At 40.8% G+C, this 23,676-nt stretch overlaps 1 protein-coding gene across 2 annotated transcripts in view; it reads right to left on the bottom strand.

Moving 5' to 3' along the window:
• Positions 1 to 334: 334 nt before the first annotated feature.
• The window catches only part of LOC126235748 (leukocyte elastase inhibitor-like), an 86,078-nt gene continuing 62,736 nt past the window's right edge, over positions 335 to 23,676 (bottom strand). The window contains exons 6-8 of one of the 2 annotated variants that reach the window (XM_049944540.1): positions 12,447 to 12,632; positions 6,315 to 6,456; positions 335 to 750 (exon numbers count right to left, since the gene is read on the bottom strand). In XM_049944540.1, coding sequence (XP_049800497.1) covers positions 599 to 750; positions 6,315 to 6,456; positions 12,447 to 12,632 — 480 coding nt within the window. In that variant the 3' untranslated portion in view covers positions 335 to 598. Of the gene's footprint in view, positions 754 to 6,314; positions 6,457 to 12,446; positions 12,633 to 23,676 lie in introns of both variants that reach the window. The other variant, XM_049944539.1, reaches the window with a different exon arrangement.

The following is a 23,676-nucleotide window of genomic DNA, read 5'->3' as shown; positions in this document are numbered from 1 at the left end:
TGTTGTTGTGTTCAGGGTAATTTCTGCTAAACAGGACATAATGCGTTATATTGACAACTATCCTGTAAGTGTCATGTCACTACGTAAATTCGTGTATTTCTTTGACAATAATTCTGAAATTAAACAAGTTGTGTACAACTAAACACCGATGTGCTCTGTCGTAGAATAAGGGTCCACTCCCAACCCCAGTCCTTGATTCTATAGACGCTAACGCACTCACAGGGTGTTTTTGCTGATGTCTGACAAATGTAAAAACGAGTTAGGTGTCAGAAGCTACAAGGATTAAAAGTATATCATGGCTTCAAATTAAAGTAAAATTAATGAGGAAAAAATCGCAGAAAAAGCGTTTGCAATTTATTTTTATTTTGAGGGTACATCTGTCATTCAGTGTAGATCTGTGTAGTCAAGAGGCAACGTTTAAAATAATTATAAAACTACAAACAACAATGAAAACTTAGAAACATGGTCTGTCTCAGTATTTATTCCAAATGCAGAAAATAAATTTTTACAGTACTATGCGGAATTTTAAGTTATTTGGGCACTGTGCGGTATGCATGTCCGAAGTGCTGCAGACCTTAGGGTAGACAACATGTTCACATCAGGATGTGGATGGAGGGTCCACGTAACGTCCCGCGAACAGCACAGTTTTCGTCTGCTTGTCCAGTATGAGGAACACGAAGGGGTGATCTGCTTTAAAGATGATGGGTTGTGGTCCCCCAATTTGAAGGGAGGTTGGAACGGCAACGGACACTGCTGCAAAATAATGTGTCATGTAACGTTTGCTTTAATAACACCAGTCTGCGTGATATCAGATGACTTAAAAGTAAATGAGTGTTCTTAAATAATATTTTTACATTGTTTCCAAAACTGTTCTTAATTTAACTTTATAGTGTACAGTTTATTCACAATACATAAATGTTTATTTTATTTTTGATTACAAGAATTTTATTTGGACAGCAAGTTGCGTACACGAATATGTCCTGTCATTTTTTGTGTGTGAGTGTGGGAACTTTGCACAACAAAAGAATTGGAGTGCAAGTGTTTGCCCAGATCGAAAGTTTTAGAACCAAGGACAAACAACATTTTGCATGAACCGCTCGTAGGCCACCAAAATATTGCTTAAACCACTACATTCCAGTTTGGGTTTCATGAATCAGTTTGTAATGGCTGCTTCATAAGATGGATCCTGTTGTAAGTGCCTTTGTTTCATCAGTAAATGAATATTGAAAGTTGGAATTTTTGTTGGTCCCCAAATTCACAGATTTATGGAGGATCATGGATCTAAGAATGCAATGGATGTTAGAGAAAAAGATGCATGGCCTGCCATCGGGCCTGCTACGGAAAACTTTCTAGGTGATAAAAGATATTCAAATTACAAAAATACAGTCAGAACCAAGTTGGAACATTCCAAGCAGTTGTGTTATAACATGAGTGTAAAAGTGCACTTCCTACAATCGCGTGTTAACTACTTCCCTGAAAAACTGGGACATTGCTGAGCACAGCAACGAAAATGCTTCGACCAGGACATTAAGGAAATGGAAAAGAGGTAATAGGGGAGATGAAGTGAAATTGCGATGGCCTACTATTGTTTGATGTTAAAGATGGACATTAAAGTTGAAGGTTCCGTGACGAAAACAAAAGAGGGAATGTTTGAAAATTATATGTAACAGAGTACTAGTAATTTTGCTTAGACATCTGTTTGTAATATGTTTAATGTGTGTCTAAAAATAAAACAATAATATTAAAAATATATCCTTGATTGAAATTTTTTTGAAATGTGCTTGCTTCAATTACTTTAGTCTTTAAAATATGAGATAATGTTTTGCGAAAAATGTTGTCATGATACAACCAAATGAAATTAATTTTCAGAAGAAGAACTACGTATTCTAGACGTTATTTTTGAAAATTATTGGACAAAAGTTTTAAAACTGCAGCATTGTGTTATATTCACTGTTCGAGACAAATTCACAGTTCAGTTAAGCAGAAAATATAGGCAGTCAAAACATAAAGTAGAATATAGGAGAAACTAATTCATTAGAAATAACCAAGAAGAAAAATACAGCTCCTTTTGTCATGTATGTCTTACGCAAATCAACTGCAAGGTAATAAGATGACACTGAGTAGAATGAAATAAACAAAGAAGTTTTGAAAATTAATTGATTTAGCCTTTTGTCTGCGCATTGGCTCCAATTTCAGTGAGGCATCTAATGCATGTTGAAGTAAGTTAATCACTTAAATTTAGCATGCCAACTATCCCGATATCCCAGAAAGATGTGGACTATTTTTTAAAAATGTAATGGCTTTTGATACGCCAATCCGACAAGGAAAAATTATTTGAAATTTTATTGCTCTTCATTACTGTCAGTCAGCACATTTAGTTCACTTTTGAGATGCCAAAGTATCTCACGCATAAATAAATTACCATTTCCTGCGTCAAAGCAAACCTGCGTTGTAAACAGTTGAGGTCTACATTATTACAGCTGTTTGTTTCGTACATCCGATTTCGGGTTTGTGGGCAACTGTTCAATTTCACAGATGTATTTTGCTGTCGTTTATTTGGCTAAATAACTATGTACAAGAGGAGTGATATGTAGTATTGTACCAGAATAATATTCCACATGACACAGGTAAACAGTAATATGCACCAGCACATTCAGGTATCCACATCGTGAACTTGGGAGTTTAAATAAAATGTAAGGTGTGTTTTCCAATAAAAATCAATATTAATACATAGAAGATTTTGAGAATTACTTACATACTAACTTACTCCTAATTTCTAGTGTTTTTTTTTTTTTTCAAGTTGAAAGGCAGTATCCTCACAGAAAGCGAATCAAAAATTTTACTCAAAATTTTAGCTGTCAGGGCAGTGGTATATTTCCGGACGTACCTATCCAAGATGTACAATCTACTTCCACTCAGTGATAAAGGAAGGTCATTTATACCATGTAGCAGAGACTGGAGTGGATCTAGAATTAAATACTCTGGAATGCTCGATATCATTCATTACGAAAAGTGAAGGAATTGCTTAAAAAGATATCCAGTTTTCCATGAATCTGACATGAGTCTATGCACATATTTCCTCTGCTTCTATAGAAAAATAGGCCAAAGATGACCCGCATAAAGTGGATAGCAGCCGGCAGTAGCCCAGCAGAGTCTGTATTATTATTTGTCACTTACCACACCTAAAGCATCCCTGGTGATGGCCAATGAGAAAATTAGAAATGCTGTACATTTTAGACAAATTCCGAGCGGGGAAATGCTCCTAGATGTATATTTTTATGTGCAGCACGGAGCTACACATTACGTACTGCAGTTTTCTTAGCGAATGTGGTTGTTTATTTCTACCCTGCTCAACAAAGGCTCTGCAATATATCAAAAAGGCAAACTCATTATGTTAAGTCCGTCAGCATCGTCGTTAGAAATATTTCCAGATTTCCATCCTACCTTAACATTCATCGACACTAGATTTTGATGGCCTGTAACAAATTTTAGATATCAATATCTGTATTATGTGGGACTGTCATTACAAATCGAGTGTTAAATATTAAATTATTTGAATACAAATTGTACCTGATGTAGACTCGATATGCAGTGTCCCATATATCTCGCTGTTGTTGTTGTAGTCTTTAGTCCAAAGACTGGTTTGATGCAGTTCTTCATGCTACTCTATCCTGAGCAAGCTTCTTCGTCTCCAAATAACTACTGCAACCTACATCATTCTGAATCTGCTTAATGTATTCATCTTTTGGTCTCCATCTACGAGTTTTGCCCTCCACGTTTTCCTCCACTATTAAATTGGTGAGCCTTTGATGCCTCAGAACGTGCCCTACCATCCGATCCCCTCTCCTAGTCAAGTCGTGCCACAAATTCCTCTTTGCCCAATTCTACTCAGTACCTCGTCATTAGTGACGTGATCTTCCCATCTAATCTTCAGCGTTCTTCTCCAGCACCACATTTCGATGGCTTCTATTTTCCTCTTGTCTGAACTAGTTATCGTCCATGTTTCACCTCCATACATGGCTACAATCCATAAAAATTATTTCAGGAAAGACTTCCTGACACTTAAATCTATTGTCGATGTTAACAAATTTCTCTCCTTCGAAAACGCTTTCCTTACCATAGCCAGTCTACATTTTATATCCTCTGTAGTTCGACCATCATCAGTTATTTTGCTTCCCAAATAGCAAAACTCATTTACTACATTGTCTCATTCACTAATATAATTCCTTCATCAACACCTGATTTAATTCGACTACATTCCACTATCCTCGTTTTGCTTTTGTTGATGTTCATCTTGTATCCTCTTTTCAAGACTCTGTCCATTCCGTTCAGCTGCTCTTCCAGGTCCTTTGCTGTCTCCGACAGAAATACAATGTCGTCGGCAAATCTCAAAGTTTTTATTCCTTCTTCATGGATTTTAATTCCTACTCCCAATTTTTCTTTTGTTTCCTTTACTGCTTGCTCAATATACAAATTGAATAACATAGGGGATAGGTTACAACCCTTTCTCACTACCTTCTCAATCACTGCTCCCCTTTCGTGCCCGTTGACTTTTATAACTGCCATCTGGTTTCTGTACGAATTGTAAGTAGCCTTTCACTCCCTGTATTTTACCCCTGCCACCTTCAGAATTTAAAAGAGAGTATTCCAGTCAACACTGTCAAAAGTTTTCTCTATGCTTACAAATGCTAGAAATGTAGGCTTGCCTTTCCTTAATCTGTCTTCTAAAATAAGTTGTAGGGTCAGTATTGCCTCGCATTTTCCAACATTTCCACGGAATCCAAACTGATCTTCCCCGAGGTTGGCTTCTACCAGTTTTTACATTCTTCTATAAAGACTTCGTGTTAGTACTTTGCAACCGTGACTTATTAAACCGAAAATTACACCTGTCACCACCTGCTTTCTTTGGGGTTGGAATTATTATATTCTTCTTGAAGTCTGAAGATACTTCGCCTGTTTCATACTTCTTGCTCACCAGATGGAAGGGTTTAGTCATGGCTGGCTCTCCCAAGGCTATCAGTAGTTCTAATGGAAGGTTGTCTACTACTGGGGCCTTCTTTCGGCGTAAATGCTCTGTCAAATTCTTCACGCATTATCATATCTCCCATTAAATCTTCCACTACGTCCTCTTCCATTTCCACAATATTGCCCTCAAGTACATCGTCCTTGTATAGATCCTCTATACACTCCTTTCACCTTTTTGGTTTCTCTCCTTTGCTTAGGACTGGTTAGAAACGAAAAATTTCGTTGGGATTTAGGTAGAAAATTGGCAACTTTGAAATAAAACCGGCTGATACATTTAATTTAACTGACCCTCTTCACCTATTCCTGACTTCTTCATATTTACATGATTAAACTTATAACTGTCAAAGAATGGTGAGGTCTACAAGCTGTGAGATTAGAGGCCGTGTACAGGAGAGGTTGCAACTTTGCCATACATCTAACACATGCTTGCAGTTTTTGAAATTAGTTATTTGCATGATCTATAGAAAGAGTAGACACCAACTTTTCATCTGTTCTTCAAACTTTATTCTCCACTGTGAATACTGAGGTATGTTCCGCAAAGTGAGCAATATACTTTAGTGTGGAAAAAAAATCTTGAGTTCTGTATGTGTTATCAACGACGAGAAAATACAATAATAGTAGATACAATAGTGAAGTCTTATTACCGTAGAAATCTAACTCACTTGAAAATATCTACGTATGCCATAAGATAGCAGAGCGTCAGCGATTTTCAGTTGTTCATAACGTCTTTATTTGCAGTTAGAGTCGCAAAGAACTTTAACAGTAACTGAGGAAATTTTGTAACTATTCGTTTTGTCTGTCTCAGGTACACGACCGGTTTCGATGATAAATTTATCTTCTGAAATAAAACTAACGACTCGGGCCAATATGAGGTTTTATTTGCTTCTACATGGAGTTCTGGAAGCAATGGCATGATATTAGTCTTATTACCAATAACAGTCCAAGTCGTTTTTATGGAAGCTGACGACTAAATAAAGTTGAGTGAGAATTGATTTCTCGCAACTCATTTTCAGAAGTAAAAATTGGTCAGCTATATAGACATTCGATACTTCAACTACACCGTTCCCATTCACCTAATTATTTTACCCGTTCTTTCTTCTACCAGACTGTTTACATAAGCAGATATGCATCTGAATGGCCTCTCGGTTTTGTCTAGATAACGAAGAATAAGCAAAAGCTCTGACGAAAGACGTTTTGGTGAAGTATGTAATACTAAATTCAAGACATGTGAATCCTGTGAATCTTTTATTGAGAACACAGTAGACAATTTAGAGTTAAGCGTCTCTTACCAGTAGAAGCAGCAGCTTCCGTTCCCTTCTCGTTGACTTCAACGAAAGCTTTGTGCAGGACCTTGTCCACCTTAAGTCGCTCTTCGTCAGTAATTCCAGTGAAATTTGCGGCGTAGTCATCAAACATATCAGTCATTCCAAGCTGAAAAATGGATACAGACTAAAGTTATGGAAACATTTGAGTGTCATTAAAAATTAAGCAAAACAATGAACGCCTCTACAGATGTCAAGTCATATTTCTTTGGGATACTCGAAGTCGATCGTAGTGCCAGTGAGTGTTATTATTTCGAGCATCGTATTGTAGGCAACCCTGTCTGCATAGAGTTAGAAAAGGGCTGAATTTTCCATAGCCGGAGCAAAATGGTCTTGCGAACTATGTCTCAGTGCATCCTGCGTACTTTTTCCAGAGTTATTAAAGAAGTTATCCAATACGTGGGGATACTTTTTCAGCGTAGTACGATACGGGAGCTGTCCAGAAAGACACCTCCGTTTTCACGCACCATGCTGTTCAGTTCTGGAACACAACCTACGACCAGCTTAGAGACAGAAGTGATGACACTTTCTGCAGGACCTGACCATCATTTTGCAGGACAATGCTCAAGCACGTACAGTGCAAGCTGTTACTGATTTGTTTGACTGATGGGGCTGCTAAGTGCTGTACCACCTACTGCACTCCCCTGACTTAAGCCCTCGTGAGTTCAACTCGATTTCTAAACTGAAGGGAACCCCTCACGGCATTCGCTCTGCAAATTCGTCGGGCAGTAGACCGCGCCGCACCAACTGTTAACACAACTGGCACTGCTAAGAGTACCCTACGACTTCCACATCGCTGGCAACGGGTTATACACAATGCTGGTGACTACTTTGAAGGCCAGTAAAACTTTGAAACTCGTACATATTTTATACTAGCTGTAAATAAATAGTGGCCACTATTAAAGTTCCAACCCTCGTATAAGCACCTGGTACTTCAGGATCAGCTGGAGGCCGAGTCAAGACCTCAACGAGAGTGATTCGGATATTGGCCCGCAGAGGGCACTGTCCACCGCTGTCCAGGAGGGCCGAGCCTGGAGGTCGTTGCTTGAACCGTGTCGTAACGGCCGCCTCACGATCATTCCGCAGCGCAGCAGAATTGCCCGTGGCGCTCTCGCTTCTGCTGACTGCGTCCGCACTTTGCTGACCCGACGGAGCTGCCTGCGTCTGGGGTAGACAATCACGTATTTCTGATTAATAAACGTTTTGTTGTGAATAACGATTTCTTGACGCCCTCGAGCGTGAACAGTTCCTTTTCACCGCACCCTGCGCGGTTCAAACCTGACAACCGTAGCGGTCAGGATCTGGACACCTACAGTACTGAATATGGACAATTCCTACACATGCATGTACGTGTAATACTGTATTGTTTCTTGATCCACGTATAGGGTTGGTAGTTCGGATTGTGGCCACAGGATAGGAAAAGCTGAAGGGAAGTGTGTCAGTGTGATGGAGACAAAAACGCGTCAATAGAAAATGTGCAGAACACGAGGACGGCTTGCCAACTGACAATGAAGTACCGGCCGATCGTTTGCTGTCGGACTGCGCATGTTCCAGCACGTATGCGAGGCTAAAATGTCTACAGTTACAAGTAATTAGCGTCTCTGATAGATGATGGCCCCGTGTATAAAGATGTGGGGAAAATTACTGTTGTGTACATAGTTCCGCGTAGTCAGCGCGTACACAACTTTCCCACTACAGCGCGCCCCACTAAGCACAACAGCGCAGGCGCAGCGCTCGTCCGTCTCCGCTCTACGAGATGGCGCTGCCATAAAGACGGACCAAATTCTGCTTCTTTTTTTTTTTTTTTTTTCTTTATTGTAATTTTTATCACCTTACACAAGGCGGGCTGTCAGCAGCTGAGTACGCCGCTCTTCAGCCTTGAGATTTACAATAAGTAAGAAATAGAGGGGACACAGAGAATACAATCAAAAATGGCGGGCAAAACAATGTAGACACCAAAAAACAAAAAACACGGAGCCGTTCACGCCTGATGAGAAAACATCACTGACACTAGTGGACACGGCGCACAAAACAGGGACGATGGCGATGGGACACGTGAACAGTGGCGGCGTTCCGGCGAACAAACACTAAACACAAACGAAGACACACACACGAGACACTAATGGCGATGACCTCCGGCGCGCGAATGTTCACTATGCGTGTGCGAGTCCGGGGACCTGCCAAGAGAGGAGGAGGAGGAAGGGGAGTGGGTGAGCGAGAGGGGAGAGCAGAGATGCCACGGGCAGGGGAGAAAGGGGGGAGGGAGGAAGGGGGAGGGGAAGCCCGGGGGAAGAGCGGTGGGGGGAGGGGACGTGGGAAAAGGAAAGAGAAGGGAAGGAAAGAGAAGGGAAGGGAAGAGAAGTGAGGGAGGGTGCCTAAGGGAGAGGACACCGGAAGTGGGGGGTGAGGCAGGGTCAAAGTTGATAGGAGGGGTAGATGCAAGGGAGGAGGACATCATCAGGGAGGGGGAGCTGGAGGAAGCCACCTTGGGAGAGGGTAAGGAGGGTGGACAGATGGAGACCGGGCGGGACGTGGGAATACAGGCGCGGCAGCGGGCGGGGGTGGGAGAGGATCGGGGAGACGAGCGGGTGAGGAGGGTCGAGTTTACGGGAGGTGTACAGGATACGTATCCTTTCAAGGAAAAGGAGGAGGTGGGGGAAGGGGATGAGATCATACAGGACGCGCGTGGGGGAGGGGAGACGGATGCGATAGGCGAGGCGGAGAGCATGGCGTTCAAGGATTTGGAGGGATTTATAAAAGGGAGGGGGGGCGGAGATCCAAACCGGATGGGCATAACAAAGGATAGGGCGGATGAGAGATTTATAGGTGTGGAGGATGGTGGAGGGGTCCAGACCCCACGTACGGCCAGAGAGGAGCTTGAGGAGACTGAGTCGGGAGCGTGCCTTGGCTTGGATTGTCCGGAGGTGGGGAGTCCAGGAGAGGCGACGGTCGAGGGTGACGCCAAGGTACTTAAGGGTGGGAGTGAGGGCGATAGGACGGCCATAGATGGTGATGTAGAAATCAAGGAGGCGGAAGGAAGGGGTGGTGTTGCCTACAATGATCGCCTGGGTTTTGGAGGGATTGACCTTGAGCAGCCACTGGTTGCACCAAGCGGTGAACCGGTCAACAAATTCTGCTTCCGCCGATCCACGTATTAATATGTAACGCAGCCAATGAGATTGCTGCTAACGTAGAACCTTTTCTCCTCGCGGATCACACTCGCACAGTGATACATGAACGCACGAGGTATTAAACGAGTGTACAGACCTCCGATCAGTCACTCTGCATCAGTCTGTAGTCAACTTTCAGTCTGCGCCTAATAAGATTATCATATTCCTGTACATAGCCATGAAGATAAATGAATACACAGTTTGTCAAGTATCAGAGATATGTGAGAATAAGATTAACGTGCCAAGACCAAAGGAACTTCAGATTATCAATTGTAAATAGCATCCAGAATCAAGTTAAGTAAGGTTTATGATTTTTATTTTTTTAATGAATGTGTGTGAAAATTAATCAAGTTCTGTTTAAAGTTGGTCGCCGTCAATCTGCTACTCTAAGCGTGCAAGTGGCATTTCTATCGTCTGACCTAACGGCAGAACATAAACACGCCACGATAAGACCACGAGACATATTGCTGACACTTACCTACTTCGTTAGAGCGACAAGTCAGATAATCTGATGGTGTGTGTACCGAAGGTCTTACAGTACGCACACCACAATTACAAAGACTGATTCAGCTGCAGCTACTACTCTCATTTCGTGCAACCTGTAATGTTACTTCTGGCTTTCAGAAACCACGTGCGAGATTTTCTTATGGTCTCACTCGCTACGCACAGATCATTATGTCTACAGAAAAAATGAACCATTTTTGTTGGAAATGTAGTGTAGTTTTCGCTGGAGCCCATGGTTTTCCAGTTATTCAAGGCAAACGTACAAAAGTGACGCACCTCCACCCCCACACACATCCCTTACTAACCAGGATGTCTAGTGGCACTCCTTCCTACCACTGAACAAAAATTACCGGGAACGCGAACCGTTCCCAATATCCAACCTTTTTTGGTCTCTATTCATTGGGCTGTTGCATCTTTAGGGTAGGCGGCTATTTCGTGAAATTATTAATCACAAATGCCCCTGTGGGTAATGAAAGATAACCGACTTTTGTAAACGTTACGCCTCAACTAATTACGTAGATCAATCCTATCCAAACTTGACTCTTACAAGAACAGTAGTTTCGTTGACAGAAGGCCTGAAGCATAAAATGTTGAAATTGTTTATTTTATGCTGTTCAAATTCACAAAAATTGTTAGATAAAATTTACACAAACGTCAATTTGTTTGTAAACGCTCTGCTATGCCGGTGGCGTAATAATACTTATCAGTGGAGAAGTGAGAAGTATCGTGCTGTCGCAAGTTTTCGTATGGTGGTAGGGGGAAGTGTCATGAACAAGATACTAGAAATCTTGACCGATGGGAGCTAAGTGGGGAGCGAGGGTGGGTTTAAAGGTCATGTTTGTACGTTATTCCCCAATAACTCGAAAACTACGGTGTCTAGCGAAAACACATACCAGGACAAAACTGAACTACATTACATTTCCTACAAGAACGTGTTGTTAATTTTGTTTGTGGGAGTAATAATCTGCTCGTAGGGAGCGAGAGAATATGAAAATCTCGCACGGGTTGCATAAAACGGCAATGGTAGGGGCCGTTGACCCACCCTGTATAGTCCAAGGCAAATGGAAATGGGAAGAAGTGCCGCGTGTGAGCTACGTAAACGCTGAGGCTATGTTTACGTATTACTATTCAACGTCGAAGCATGGCTTCGCATCGTCGCTACTCTTCTCTCTCTCTCTCTCCATTTTTTTTCTTGTTTACTATTGTAAAACTGTAGGAGTCTGTCTTTATTCTGTGTTCATTTTTAAACATATGGACCAAGTTTAATTTACGTGAGTAGCCAGATAGTTATTGACCCAAATCGTGTTATATGTGATAGGATTCTCATCCGTTACCTAAAATATACCTTAATGTCATAATTATAAATTTCTTTAGCCAAGAGCGTCAGATATTTGCCAGGGAAAAAGTTTATCGAATGAATAAAGCAAAATATTTCATATTAAGCTACTGCACAATATCGGAATAGGACTTCAAATTCATAAGATAAATGTCAGTTTGAAAATAATTTTAGTTTGGTACCACTATTCAACTGACATTTCAAGTAAGTGTTTAATTCTGTTCAGAAAATATTGTTTCGTAAGTGTAACAAATGTATTTTCATTTATATTTAGTTGTGAAAATGGAACGTCTATGTAGCGTAAGTAGGTCGTCAGGGTAACTTGCATGATATATTTCGTTGTTGCTTTATTCAGATGCATCCTGTGTATTTCTGTAATCGTTAAAGACAGGGAGTGGTTTCCTTATCAATTAGTATCCTATAATGAAATGAAAATTCAGCGCTTTGGTGGAGACACGTTTCCTTGAAAGAGATTTGTCAAGGATCAGTTACTGAAGAAATTAATTACTTACTTTAATGTTGGGTTTAAATATTACAATTTCCTTGTTTTCTACGTTTTCGTTTTGGATTGGCGATCCTAATTTTACCTTGCTACGACTTGTGACAAAAGCTTTGTGCAGCCTAACAGAAACGTTTCACAGTTCGCATTTTTTTGTTTTGTATGCTTCCTGGGACGTATTTCAGAGATGAATAAATGAGTCTTGTTCAGTAAACAAACAGTTAATAACACAATCACGATCAAAATGTTAAAAAATAGCAGCTCGGGTATTATAGAATTGTGAGTTGGTATTAAGTCTGTCGTATGGTAGTGTGCAGTATATAAAACATATGACTCCAAATAGAACAAGTGTAATCAATGAGTTGGATCTAGACTTGAAACTGGTTTCAAGCGCATGCAGTCTATAGTAAACAGTTGTGACACGTCACTAAACATTCAAATAGCTTGCCTCTCACTATATTGTTACAATTTCATTTACGGTCAATGTTACGGTGGGTATCGCGATGCATTTGTTTAAAGATACGGTACTTAGAAACTTTTAAAACTGAAAATAGACATACAATTGACACACGTCACTCGGATATACTTACTGTCGTTAGCGCGTCGTTAAGTTGTTTTGAGTACTCCATTTTGAATTTAGGTAAATACACGTGCACATTACTCTCATGCAAGTTGTTGACAGTGTCTTGGAGACTGAAGCTGGCAAGTTTCTCTTCAAGGCTTGCCAAGCCATCTACTTCTCTAGGTAGAAAAATCATCATGCTGAGTCTCTCTCCCTGTCGTAACAAACATGGAAAGAAACGTGAGGCACAATTTATTCGGCACATTTCCAAGATAGGTTTATCAATCAATGTTATTAGCCGTTCTTAAGTTCTCTCAAATGTTGTTGAAATTATTAGCAGTCAAGACATGTAGTAGTAATTGTGACATGACTCAAACACACATCAGTGAAACTGGGTAGAGACCAAAACAATCACAGAGAAAAGTTGAAACCAAATTCTGAAAATGCACAAATTATGTTAATCCAACAGTATGTTTTAGATATCTGTAATCACAAATTTTATTTCTCCACGAGCAACACTCACGGAACATTGGACCCCCACTCTCTAAATCATTTCGTCTACTCTCATCTCGCAATTGTCTTCCTCAAGTCCTTAAATACAGCAAGCACTAGACTATGGAATAATTTGTGCCACAAGTTACTCATTTCAAGTTCTAAAAATTGACTACTAGCCGTCTTTCGAGACAAGGAAAATTTTCGTTTATTTCTCATTGAAGACCTGTACACATCTCCGGTTTCAGTACGTTACCCAGAACGTCAATGCTACTTCCATTTTATTTCTGCTTTATCTTATATATATATATATATATATATATATATAATAATTATTGCAATATTATATATTATAATGTAAATACACTCATCTACTAATTTTAGCTACCAAGTAAATGTACCTCTACGTCTTCCTTGTAAAATGGAAATCATGAAGTCTGATAGAAAGTACGACTTGTAATCCCTGATGGTATACAGTGAAAAACTAAATACTTGCATCGAAAATAAGAAGGAAAGCTGCGTCGGAGTACAGTAGCACTGTACACTGTAGTGTAAATGCGACTGAACACATGTAAACATAAAACCGCACTCGTGCTCATTAGCGTCCCTTGGAAGGGCCTTATATTAGGAAATATGTGCGAAGCTAAACGGATGAATTCTGGGGTGCGGGTTTCCATCAGGTAATGTTTCTCTGACCTGTAGCAAAGATTTTCATAATCGAAAAATTCCAGCTTGTTCCATTGTTCGCAGATGAAGTAAAATACTAGCTTCCAAGATTATTTGCTGGTATGATTTACAGGGTACAGTTATTGAACTATATGAAATAAAGTCGTCATAACTTCTGAACGGTTTGCGGTTCGACGTTCAAACTGCACGGTTGGTCGCGGGGCATGATGGGCATTATGATTTGGTTTAGCGACGAAGCCCGCTTCCGTTTGGATGGGATCGTCAATAAGCAAAATTGGGGCATTTGGGGGACTGAGAATCCGCATTTTGCGATCGACAAGTCTCTTCACCCTCAACGGATGACTTTGTGGTGTGCAATATCCAGTCACGGAATAATTGGTGCGAAATTCCTTGTCGGCACGGTGGCTTCCGAATGGTAGGTGAAGGTTTTGGGAGATGATTTCATCCCCATTATCCAAAGTGACCCTGATTTCGACAAGATGTGGTTCGTGCAAGACGAAGCTCGGTCCCATCGAAGCAGAAGAGTGTTTGATGACTAGGAGAAGCACTTTGGGGACCACATTCTGGCTCTGGGGTACTCAGAGGCCACTGGTATGGTCCTCGATTGGCCGCCATATTCTCCGGATCTGAACACATACGACTCCTTTTTGTTGGGCTATACTAAAGACAAGGTGTACAGCGATAACTCTAAAACCATTGGTGAGGTGAAAACAGCCATTCAGGAGGTCATCGACAACATCGATGGTCCGACGTTTCAGCGGGGCATGCAGAATTTCGCTATTCGTCAGTGCCACATCATCGCCAATGATGGGAGGCATCCGAATATCTGTAGTGACTTTTACGTGTTGAATAAAGTGTGTGCACGCGGTGGTTTGTAACTAATTTACGTTTTTTTCTACATAGTTCAATAATTGTCACTCTATATATCACGACTTAGGAGAACGCATGGGCCTACAACTGCAAAAGGATCACGCCTGATACGTGAGTGTGGAAGCTAAAACATCATCTTCATGGCAACTAATTGACAAGGGGAGGCCGCCAATTGTGAAATTCAGATTCGATTCATACTGCGCATAATAAAAGCTCATGGCCAGAGGTGTAATGTGGCAAAACACCAAGATGCACTTCTCAGCCGTTGTCGAGAAAATCGACAGTTAAATGAAACCGTTGCGGTGAAATACTCTCTACGAGTAATAACTTTCTACAGCGTCGTGGTGCAGCGGTAAGCGCTCGGGTTCGTAATCCTAAAGTCGCCGGATCGAATCTCGCGCCATGCAATTTTTTTTTATAATTTATAATTAGTTTTTTGTAATTCATACATGAGCTTTTATTATGCGCAGTATGAATCGAATCTGAATTTCACAATATATATATATATATATATATATATATATATATATATATATATATATACTATTAATGAATTGCTTATGCATGTTGGTGAAGGCGGGTGGCTCTCCAATTGTACCGCCTCCATTTTTCCGTTTAACAGGGTGTACCAAAGCTCTCCCGTCCGCACCGATTTTCGACGATATTATAAGTTGCGCTAGGGACCGCATCTACCTTCTTTCGAAGTTAGCAGGCAACTACGCTGGTTATGCGGCGGCTCGTTTCGGCCCATTCAACGTCTGTTCTTCAAGTGTAACGAGCGAGTAACGGAGTTTATATTTCATACCTGCCACAGCAAATTTGTGTTCGTGGGGTCTCTATTCACATTATGAAGACAATTAATAACATTTGTGAAATACAACTTTGTTTACGGAAAACATAATGACGTTCGAAGTCGCCAGTTTTTCCACGACAAACGACTTTCAACAACTTATTATATGCAGAATTGTTGCAACTGATTGCCAGGAATTATATATATATATATATATATATATATATATATATATTTGAGTTACAGAAAACAAATACTAAAAAAAATAAGGTTGCATGGCGCGAGATTCGATCCGGCGACCTTAGGATTACGAACCCGAGCTCTTACCGCTGCACCACGACGCTGTAGAACATTATTAATCGTAGAGAGTTTTTTACGGCAACGGTTTCTTTTAACTGTCGATTTTCTCGACAACGGCTGAGAAGTGCATCTTGGTGCTTTGCCACATTACACCTCTTGCCATGAGCTTTTATTATGCGCAGTATGAATCGAATCTGAATTTCACAATTGGCGGCCTTCCCTTGTGAGTACGAATATGCCTGGCGTATTAAACCAGTTCGCCCACTAGCACATGCGACAGCGAAATCGCAGACGGAACGTGACCTTCATGTTAATTTTTCGAACCGCTGGCTAAAAGAAAGCTGAGATCAGACCCGGGGTATCAGTATATTTTAACGCAATGGGTCAAGGCGAAGCTACAGGGCAGAACGAGCGGGGCAGTTTCTTTCTGGTGTTATCAACGAACTGGCCTTTCATGAGCCGTTAAGGTTTGTAATGAAACAAATTGACACGCAATGGGTCAAGGCGAAGCTACAGGGCAGAACGAGCGGGGCAGTTTCTTTCTGGTGTTATCAACGAACTGGCCTTTCATGAGCCGTTAAGGTTTGTAATGAAACAAATTGACACAAGATGTGAAAAATGTGCTAATTTTGAGATACATTGTGTAGGTCAGCTGTGTTGGCAGTGTTTTACGGCACAGACTGTAGTTAACGAAACCCGGGCTATGAGCGCTTTAGAATTAAAGTATTTGCTGCAGTGTAAGGAAGTGACTGCGAGAATAAACACTGTGTAGGCCAGTGCTTCCCAGCTTTTCTTAGATCATTACCCCTGATTAACCGAGCGGGGTGGCGCAGTGGTTAGATACTGGACTCGCATTCGGGAAGACGACGGTTCAATCCCGCGTCCGGCCATCCTGATTTAGGTTTTCCGTGATTTCCCTAAATCACTCCAGGCAAATGCCGGGATGGTTCCTCTGAAAGGGCACGGCCGACTTCCTTCCCAATCCTTCCCTAATCCGATGAGACCGATGACCACGCTGTCTGGTCTCCTTCCCCAAACCAACCAACCAACCAACCAACCAACCAACCCCTGATTGCAATCAGACATTAGGTAGTGCCCCCTGCCCCCTTTATCACGTGACTAATCTATGGAATGAAATACTTTTCTTGGAGCACTTATTTTTATGGCCAAAGATGAATGATACTTAGTTTGTGTGTGTGTGTGTTTTAGAATGAATGACGAAGAAATTTGTGCTACCCACAACTCCTTCTCAGATGAGAAATATAGCTATCCACAATGAGGGTATACACTAGTTACAAAACATTCTTCCCCTGCATTATTCCTCTCCATTGCGGCACTTGCTTGACCTGCACACTGCAACTGCAGCCCCATTTAAAATCATTCAAGTTAAAATGTGTGCACTGTACTTATTGTTTGTAAATCACTCGACTGCTGCGCTCCTTACTACTGAACTGGCAGAAACTGGACTTCAGGCTGTCAATGCTTTGTGCCTGACGACAATTACTAATAGTAATAATAATGATAATAATAATAATACCGTCTACAGAACTATTGCAGTCCTTATTCAGTTACTGCTGCATCGTGCTGACAATTCATTTCTCTCTTTCAAAGCGAGTGATGAAGCAACCTCACGGCTACTGTAAGTAATACCTACAACTTGGAGAAGACATTTTCTTGAGATATTTAGCATTTGTTATATATATGTCTCGCTTTTATCATCAGCGATGTACAGTACAAAGCACAACATAGGTGTGTAGTGGATGGACTGTGTGAGGAACCTGTAACGTCACTGCATTAATGCTACTATTTGAGAAAAAGTAATTATTGATAACTTATATAATCCACATTAGATTCTTACAAAATTGTGATAACAGTAACGATCTTTTTAATATAATTGAGTTCGTGACTGAAACAGAATCGAATCGTTTAGTTTTTTCCTCTCAGAAAATTTCATTTTATTGTAAATAATCAACAGGTTGGGAACCAATGGTGTAGGCGATGCTATTCTTTGCTGATATCGCGTCCTTAACACTGGATCAATAATACTTTTTACTATGGCTTGAGATACTGGAACAGAAGGACGTGATGTCGGAGCGGATCTAATTTTAGTGTTGCGCGGCAGCCACTACGGAATTAGAGAATTAAGTTTACTTGAACACTGAGACGTAATATCGTGTGATGGAAAATATGCAAGTTGTTTTTTTTTTTGTCAAAGAGAACTATCGTATAAACATATACCTATTCAAAGGTGAGTAATTTCATCATTTTAACAACTCTGGAAACTTACGCTTCAAGTTTCATGCACGCACGGTTAGACATTCGCCTGTGCGGCTCTCTGCACTGAAACTGTAATTTACTAATAATTTCATCCCCCCAAAACTGAGACGACTATATTCATACATCCTAGAGTGCACATGGCCACGCAAGTCTGCAATGAGAAATAAGTAAGTTTTTCAGGAGAGGGGCGTGCAACGGCAGCGGTGCGGAGTTCCAAGGCTACAAGCTACGTATCGCTACCACTTGATCGTTACGCCGACTGTACGAACCTACGTCGTACAAGTTGCCCTACCTACCTACAACGTACAAGTAAAGTTTTTAAACATAGGCATAGCTGGACAGCTTGAAAGCTTAGATACTTTCAGAGGCACTCTGAATTAAGAGGAAAAAAATTCTTGGTGAAATACTTTAACATTTAACTTCACATTCACGTAACTTTCATTCCACCTTTTACATTTCAGATTTGATATTCTTTGAAGTATATCACGATTTAAATTTCTCCCTGTATTTTCCTGTCGCCATACAAGAGGATTTTCAATCAGAGTAAAACAACCATTCCAGAATTGACGGCTGATGGCATTACCGCACTAAAGACACTTATTTACATCTATACCCCGGAAGCTACGTTATGCTTCATGGTGGTGGATTCTTCAGATGACACTTCCCTTTTCAATTCGTGAATGACGTGTGTGTGAAAAAACGGCTGGCTGGAAGATTCCTTCTTTTAAGGTAATAAATATTTTCAATTGTTTTTGATACATCCCCTTAAAAAAATTTAAGTATTACTGTGCTGGTAAGCTTCTTAAGTTATTTGATTTTCAAACAGCTGAGCAAAACTGAACGTACTCGGACATTTCTCTCTTTACTTATTCTGATCATCACTAAACTGACACACAAAATTTTTAGCGCAACGCAATCTGACTTTCAATAATCCCTACAGAAGAATGGCCGTGACTAACAATAACCTATACCTTTCATGAATCACTTACCCCACCAAAATCTTCGCTACTCGAACTACTACAATACAGCGAGCGCCAATACCGCCCGCTAAATAAAGGATTCTAATTACTGAAGGCACTAACTACTGAATAGGCATAGTTAGCAAATGAAAGATTTTGATAGAGAACAAACAATGTATTTACCTTAATAGTGTTCAAAAGTCATTATATATATATATATATATATATATATAATCTCAGTTCATGACATCCAGTCTTAAAAATTTCGTTTTTCTGACGGACACACGTCCAGATCGTCCGCTCTCTAAACTGTCATCTCTCTCCCCACATCCACCACTGCTGGCGGCTCACCTCCAACTGCGCAACGCTACGCGCTGTTAACATCCAACTGCCCAACACTACAGTAGCAAATACTCCAACAATTCAAATCAGGCACAGACTGCACACAGCACAGTCAGTGATTTTCATACAGAGCGCTACGTGGCTTTACCAACATAAAAACCTAAACAGTCTACTTACAGTTTGACGTCGTATTCTATCTTTTCCTATATCGGGCTGACACATGTTGTCAGTGTATTACATTTTGCGGGTTCTGTGTCTACATGTTTTATAATATCTACTAAACAAATAAATAAATGACACATTTAAAAAATTTGAGGGTATAATACTATTACCAACTTCGAAGATTTTCTTCATCTTCAAATGGCTGGAATCCATTTTTTTTTTTAATTGAGAGAGGGGAGGTAACCAGTCTTCTGACTGGGCTGATGTTGCCCTATCCTCCTATTTAAGACAAATCTTACTTACTCTCATTACATTTCATGCTGTTTTTGATATTATTCTGTATTCACTGATCAGATGCCCTAAACTACTTGTTTTTACAAATCACCGTCTCCTACCATATCTGGAGTGATTCTTTGCATTTCCTTTTCAAATTTTATAGCTGCCTTACCACATTCAGGAATCTGATATTCCACGACCCGGTTAGTAAACTGTAATTAAATTGACTTTTTTTTCCACTTCCCAGCCCGGAGATCCGAAAGGGGGACTAACCCGGGATGTTCTGCCGATTGGGATACCATCGTGACTCTTTTTGCAATTACAGGCCACGTATAACGTGCATACACATCATGTTTCCTTAATGCAGCCTTTTCTACTGCTTTATGCGTCCTAATGCCGTTAATGGCTGCCGATTTCTCCGCCTCTTAGCGGTAATTTCCCACTCCAAGGGCAAGGTGATGCCCCCACATGTGTCCGCTACTCCGTCTTCTTTGATAAGGGCGGTGACACAACGCGGCTGATTGGTACCGACCGCCATTGCTGGGATGTAACCCGGCACCCAGGACATTTTGTCTGTTAGTTAAAGGCACTATCCCTAGACCAAGCTGACCACTGAACTTATATGTAAAACTTTTAATCAGTTGTTGAACGTTTACCATAACACGATTCTAATAAATGTGCCCCACTTATTCTCCAAAATATGAATTTTAAGTGTTGCGTGTAATATGTCTTTCATTAACGTATCACTGTTTTTGCGAGATTTTTCAGAACAATCATGAATGTTTCCGATGAGTGGGTCTCGGTTAGAACTGTCTGACTTCACGTTAACGTAAGTTTCAGCATTTGCTGATAATACACAGGAACTCTCAAATCAAATATATACCTTTACTGCTATATAGGTGAACCATTTGTGAAACAAACATGGTGGGAACTTGACTCACAGAATCTAACCGTATGTGTAAGTGAGGTGACATTATACAAACAGATGTTGCGACCGAAAAGAACTGAGCTTCTCAAAAACTGATTCAAGAAATCCGATTTTTTTCTCTGGTGCAGGAAATTACACCCATGAACCATGGACCTTGCCGTTGGTGGGGAGGCTTGCGTGCCTCATCGATACAGATAGCCGTACCGTAGGTACAACCACAACGGAGGGGTATCTGTTGAGAGGCCAGACAAACGTGTGGTTCCTGAAGAGGGGCAGCAGCCTTTTCAGTAGTTGCAAGGGCAACAGTCTGGATGATTGACTGATCTGGCCTTGTAACAATAACCAAAACGGCCTTGCTGTGCTGGTACTGCGAACGGCTGAAAGCAAGGGGAAACTACGGCCGTAATTTTTCCCGAGGGCATGCAGCTTTACTGTATGATTAAATGATGATGGCGTCCTCTTGGGTAAAATATTCCGGAGGTAAAATAGTCCCCCATTCGGATCTCCGGGCGGGGACTACTCAAGAGGATGTCGTTATCAGGAGAAAGAAAACTGGCGTTCTACGGATCGGAGCGTGGAATGTCAGGTCCCTTAATCGGGCAGGTAGGTTAGAAAATTTGAAAAGGGAAATGGATAGGTTAAAGTTAGATATAGTGGGAATTAGTGAAGTTCGGTGGCAGGAGGAACAAGACTTCTGGTCAGGTGACTACAGGGTTATAAACACAAAGTCAAATAGGGGTAATGCAGGAGTAGGTTTAATAATGAATAGGAAAATAGGAACGCGGGTAAGCTACTACAAACAGCTTAGTGAACGCATTATTGTGGCCAAAATAGATACGAAGCCCACACCTACTACAGTAGTACAAGTTTATATGCCAACTAGCTCTGCAGACGACGAAGAAATTGAAGAAATGTATGATGAAATAAAAGAAATTATTCAGATTGTGAAGGGAGACGAAAATTTAATAGTTATGGGTGACTGGAATTCGAGTGTAGGAAAAGGGAGAGAAGGAAACGTAGTAGGTGAATATGGATTGGGGCTAAGAAATGAAAGAGGAAGCCGCCTGGTAGAATTTTGCACAGAGCACAATTTAATCATAGCTAACACTTGGTTTAAGAATCATGATAGAAGGTTGTATACATGGAAGAACCCTGGAGATACTAAAAGGTATCAGATTGATTATATAATGGTAAGACAGAGATTTAGGAACCAGGTCTTAAATTGTAAGACATTTCCAGGGGCAGATGTGGACTCTGACCACAATCTATTGGTTATGACCTGTAGATTAAAACTGAAGAAACTGCAAAAAGGTGGGAATTTAAGGAGATGGGACCTGGATAAACTGAAAGAACCAGAGGTTGTACAGAGTTTCAGGGAGAGCATAAGGGAACAATTGACAGGAATGGGGGAAAGAAATACAGTAGAAGAAGAATGGGTAGCTTTGAGGGATGAAGTAGTGAAGGCAGCAGAGGATCAAGTAGGTAAAAAGACGAGGGCTAGTAGAAATCCTTGGGTAACAGAAGAAATATTGAATTTAATTGATGAAAGGAGAAAATATAAAAATGCAGTAAATGAAGCAGGCAAAAAGGAATACAAACGTCTCAAAAATGAGATCGACAGGAAGTGCAAAATGGCTAAGCAGGGATGGCTAGAAGACAAATGTAAGGATGTAGAAGCTTATCTTACTAGGGGTAAGATAGATACTGCCTACAGGAAAATTAAAGAGACCTTTGGAGAGAAGAGAACCACTTGTATGAATATCAAGAGCTCAGATGGCAACCCAGTTCTAAGCAAAGAAGGGAAGGCAGAAAGGTGGAAGGAGTATATAGAGGGTCTATACAAGGGCGATGTACTTGAGGACAATATTATGGAAATGGAAGAGGATGTAGATGAAGATGAAATGGGAGATACGATACTGCGTGAAGAGTTTGACAGAGCACTGAAAGACCTGAGTCGAAACAAGGCCCCCGGAGTAGACAACATTCCATCGGAACTACTGACGGCCTTGGGAGAGCCAGTCCTGACAAAACTCTACCATCTGGTGAGCAAGATGTATGAAACAGGCGAAATACCCTCAGACTTCAAGAAGAACATAATAATTCCAATCCCAAAGAAAGCAGGTGTTGACAGATGTGAGAATTACCGAACAATCAGTTTAATAAGCCACAGCTGCAAAATACTAACACGAATTCTTTACAGACGAATGGAAAAACTAGTAGAAGCCGACCTCGGGGAAGATCAGTTTGGATTCCGTAGAAATACTGGGACACGTGAGGCAATACTGACCTTACGACTTATCTTAGAAGAAAGATTAAGGAAAGGCAAACCTACGTTTCTAGCATTTGTAGACTTAGAGAAAGCTTTTGACAATGATGACTGGAATACTCTCTTTCAAATTCTAAAGGTGGCGGGGGTAAAATACAGGGAGCGAAAGGCTATTTACAATTTGTACAGAAACCAGATGGCAGTTATAAGAGTCGAGGGACATGAAAGGGAAGCAGTGGTTGGGAAGGGAGTAAGACAGGGTTGTAGCCTCTCCCCGATGTTATTCAGTCTGTATATTGAGCAAGCAGTAAAGGAAACAAAAGAAAAATTCGGAGTAGGTATTAAAATCCATGGAGAAGAAATAAAAACTTTGAGGTTCGCCGATGACATTGTAATTCTGTCAGAGACAGCAAAGGACTTGGAAGAGCAGTTGAATGGAATGGATGGTGTCTTGAAGGGAGGATATAAGATGAACATCAACAAAAGCAAAACGAGGATAATGGAATGTAGTCGAATTAAGTCGGGTGATGTTGAGGGTATTAGATTAGGAAATGAGACACTTAAAGTAGTAAAGGAGTTTTGCTATTTGGGGAGCAAAATAACTGATGATGGTCGAAGTAGAGAGGATATAAAATGTAGACTGGCAATGGCAAGGAAAGCGTTTCTGAAGAAGAGAAATTTGTTAACATCGAGTATAGATTTAAGTGTCAGGAAGTCGTTTCTGAAAGTATTTGTATGGAGTGTAGCCATGTATGGAAGTGAAACATGGACGATAAATAGTTTGGACAAGAAGAGAATAGAAGCTTTCGAAATGTGGTGCTACAGAAGAATGCTGAAGATTAGATGGGTAGATCACATAACTAATGAGGAGGTACTGAACAGGATTGGGGAGAAGAGGAGTTTGTGGCA

The sequence above is a fragment of the Schistocerca nitens genome, chromosome 2, assembly GCF_023898315.1.
Source record: "Schistocerca nitens isolate TAMUIC-IGC-003100 chromosome 2, iqSchNite1.1, whole genome shotgun sequence".
In the NCBI taxonomy this organism is placed as follows: Eukaryota; Metazoa; Arthropoda; class Insecta; order Orthoptera; family Acrididae; genus Schistocerca; species Schistocerca nitens.
This window is presented reverse-complemented; position numbering and strand designations above follow the sequence as displayed.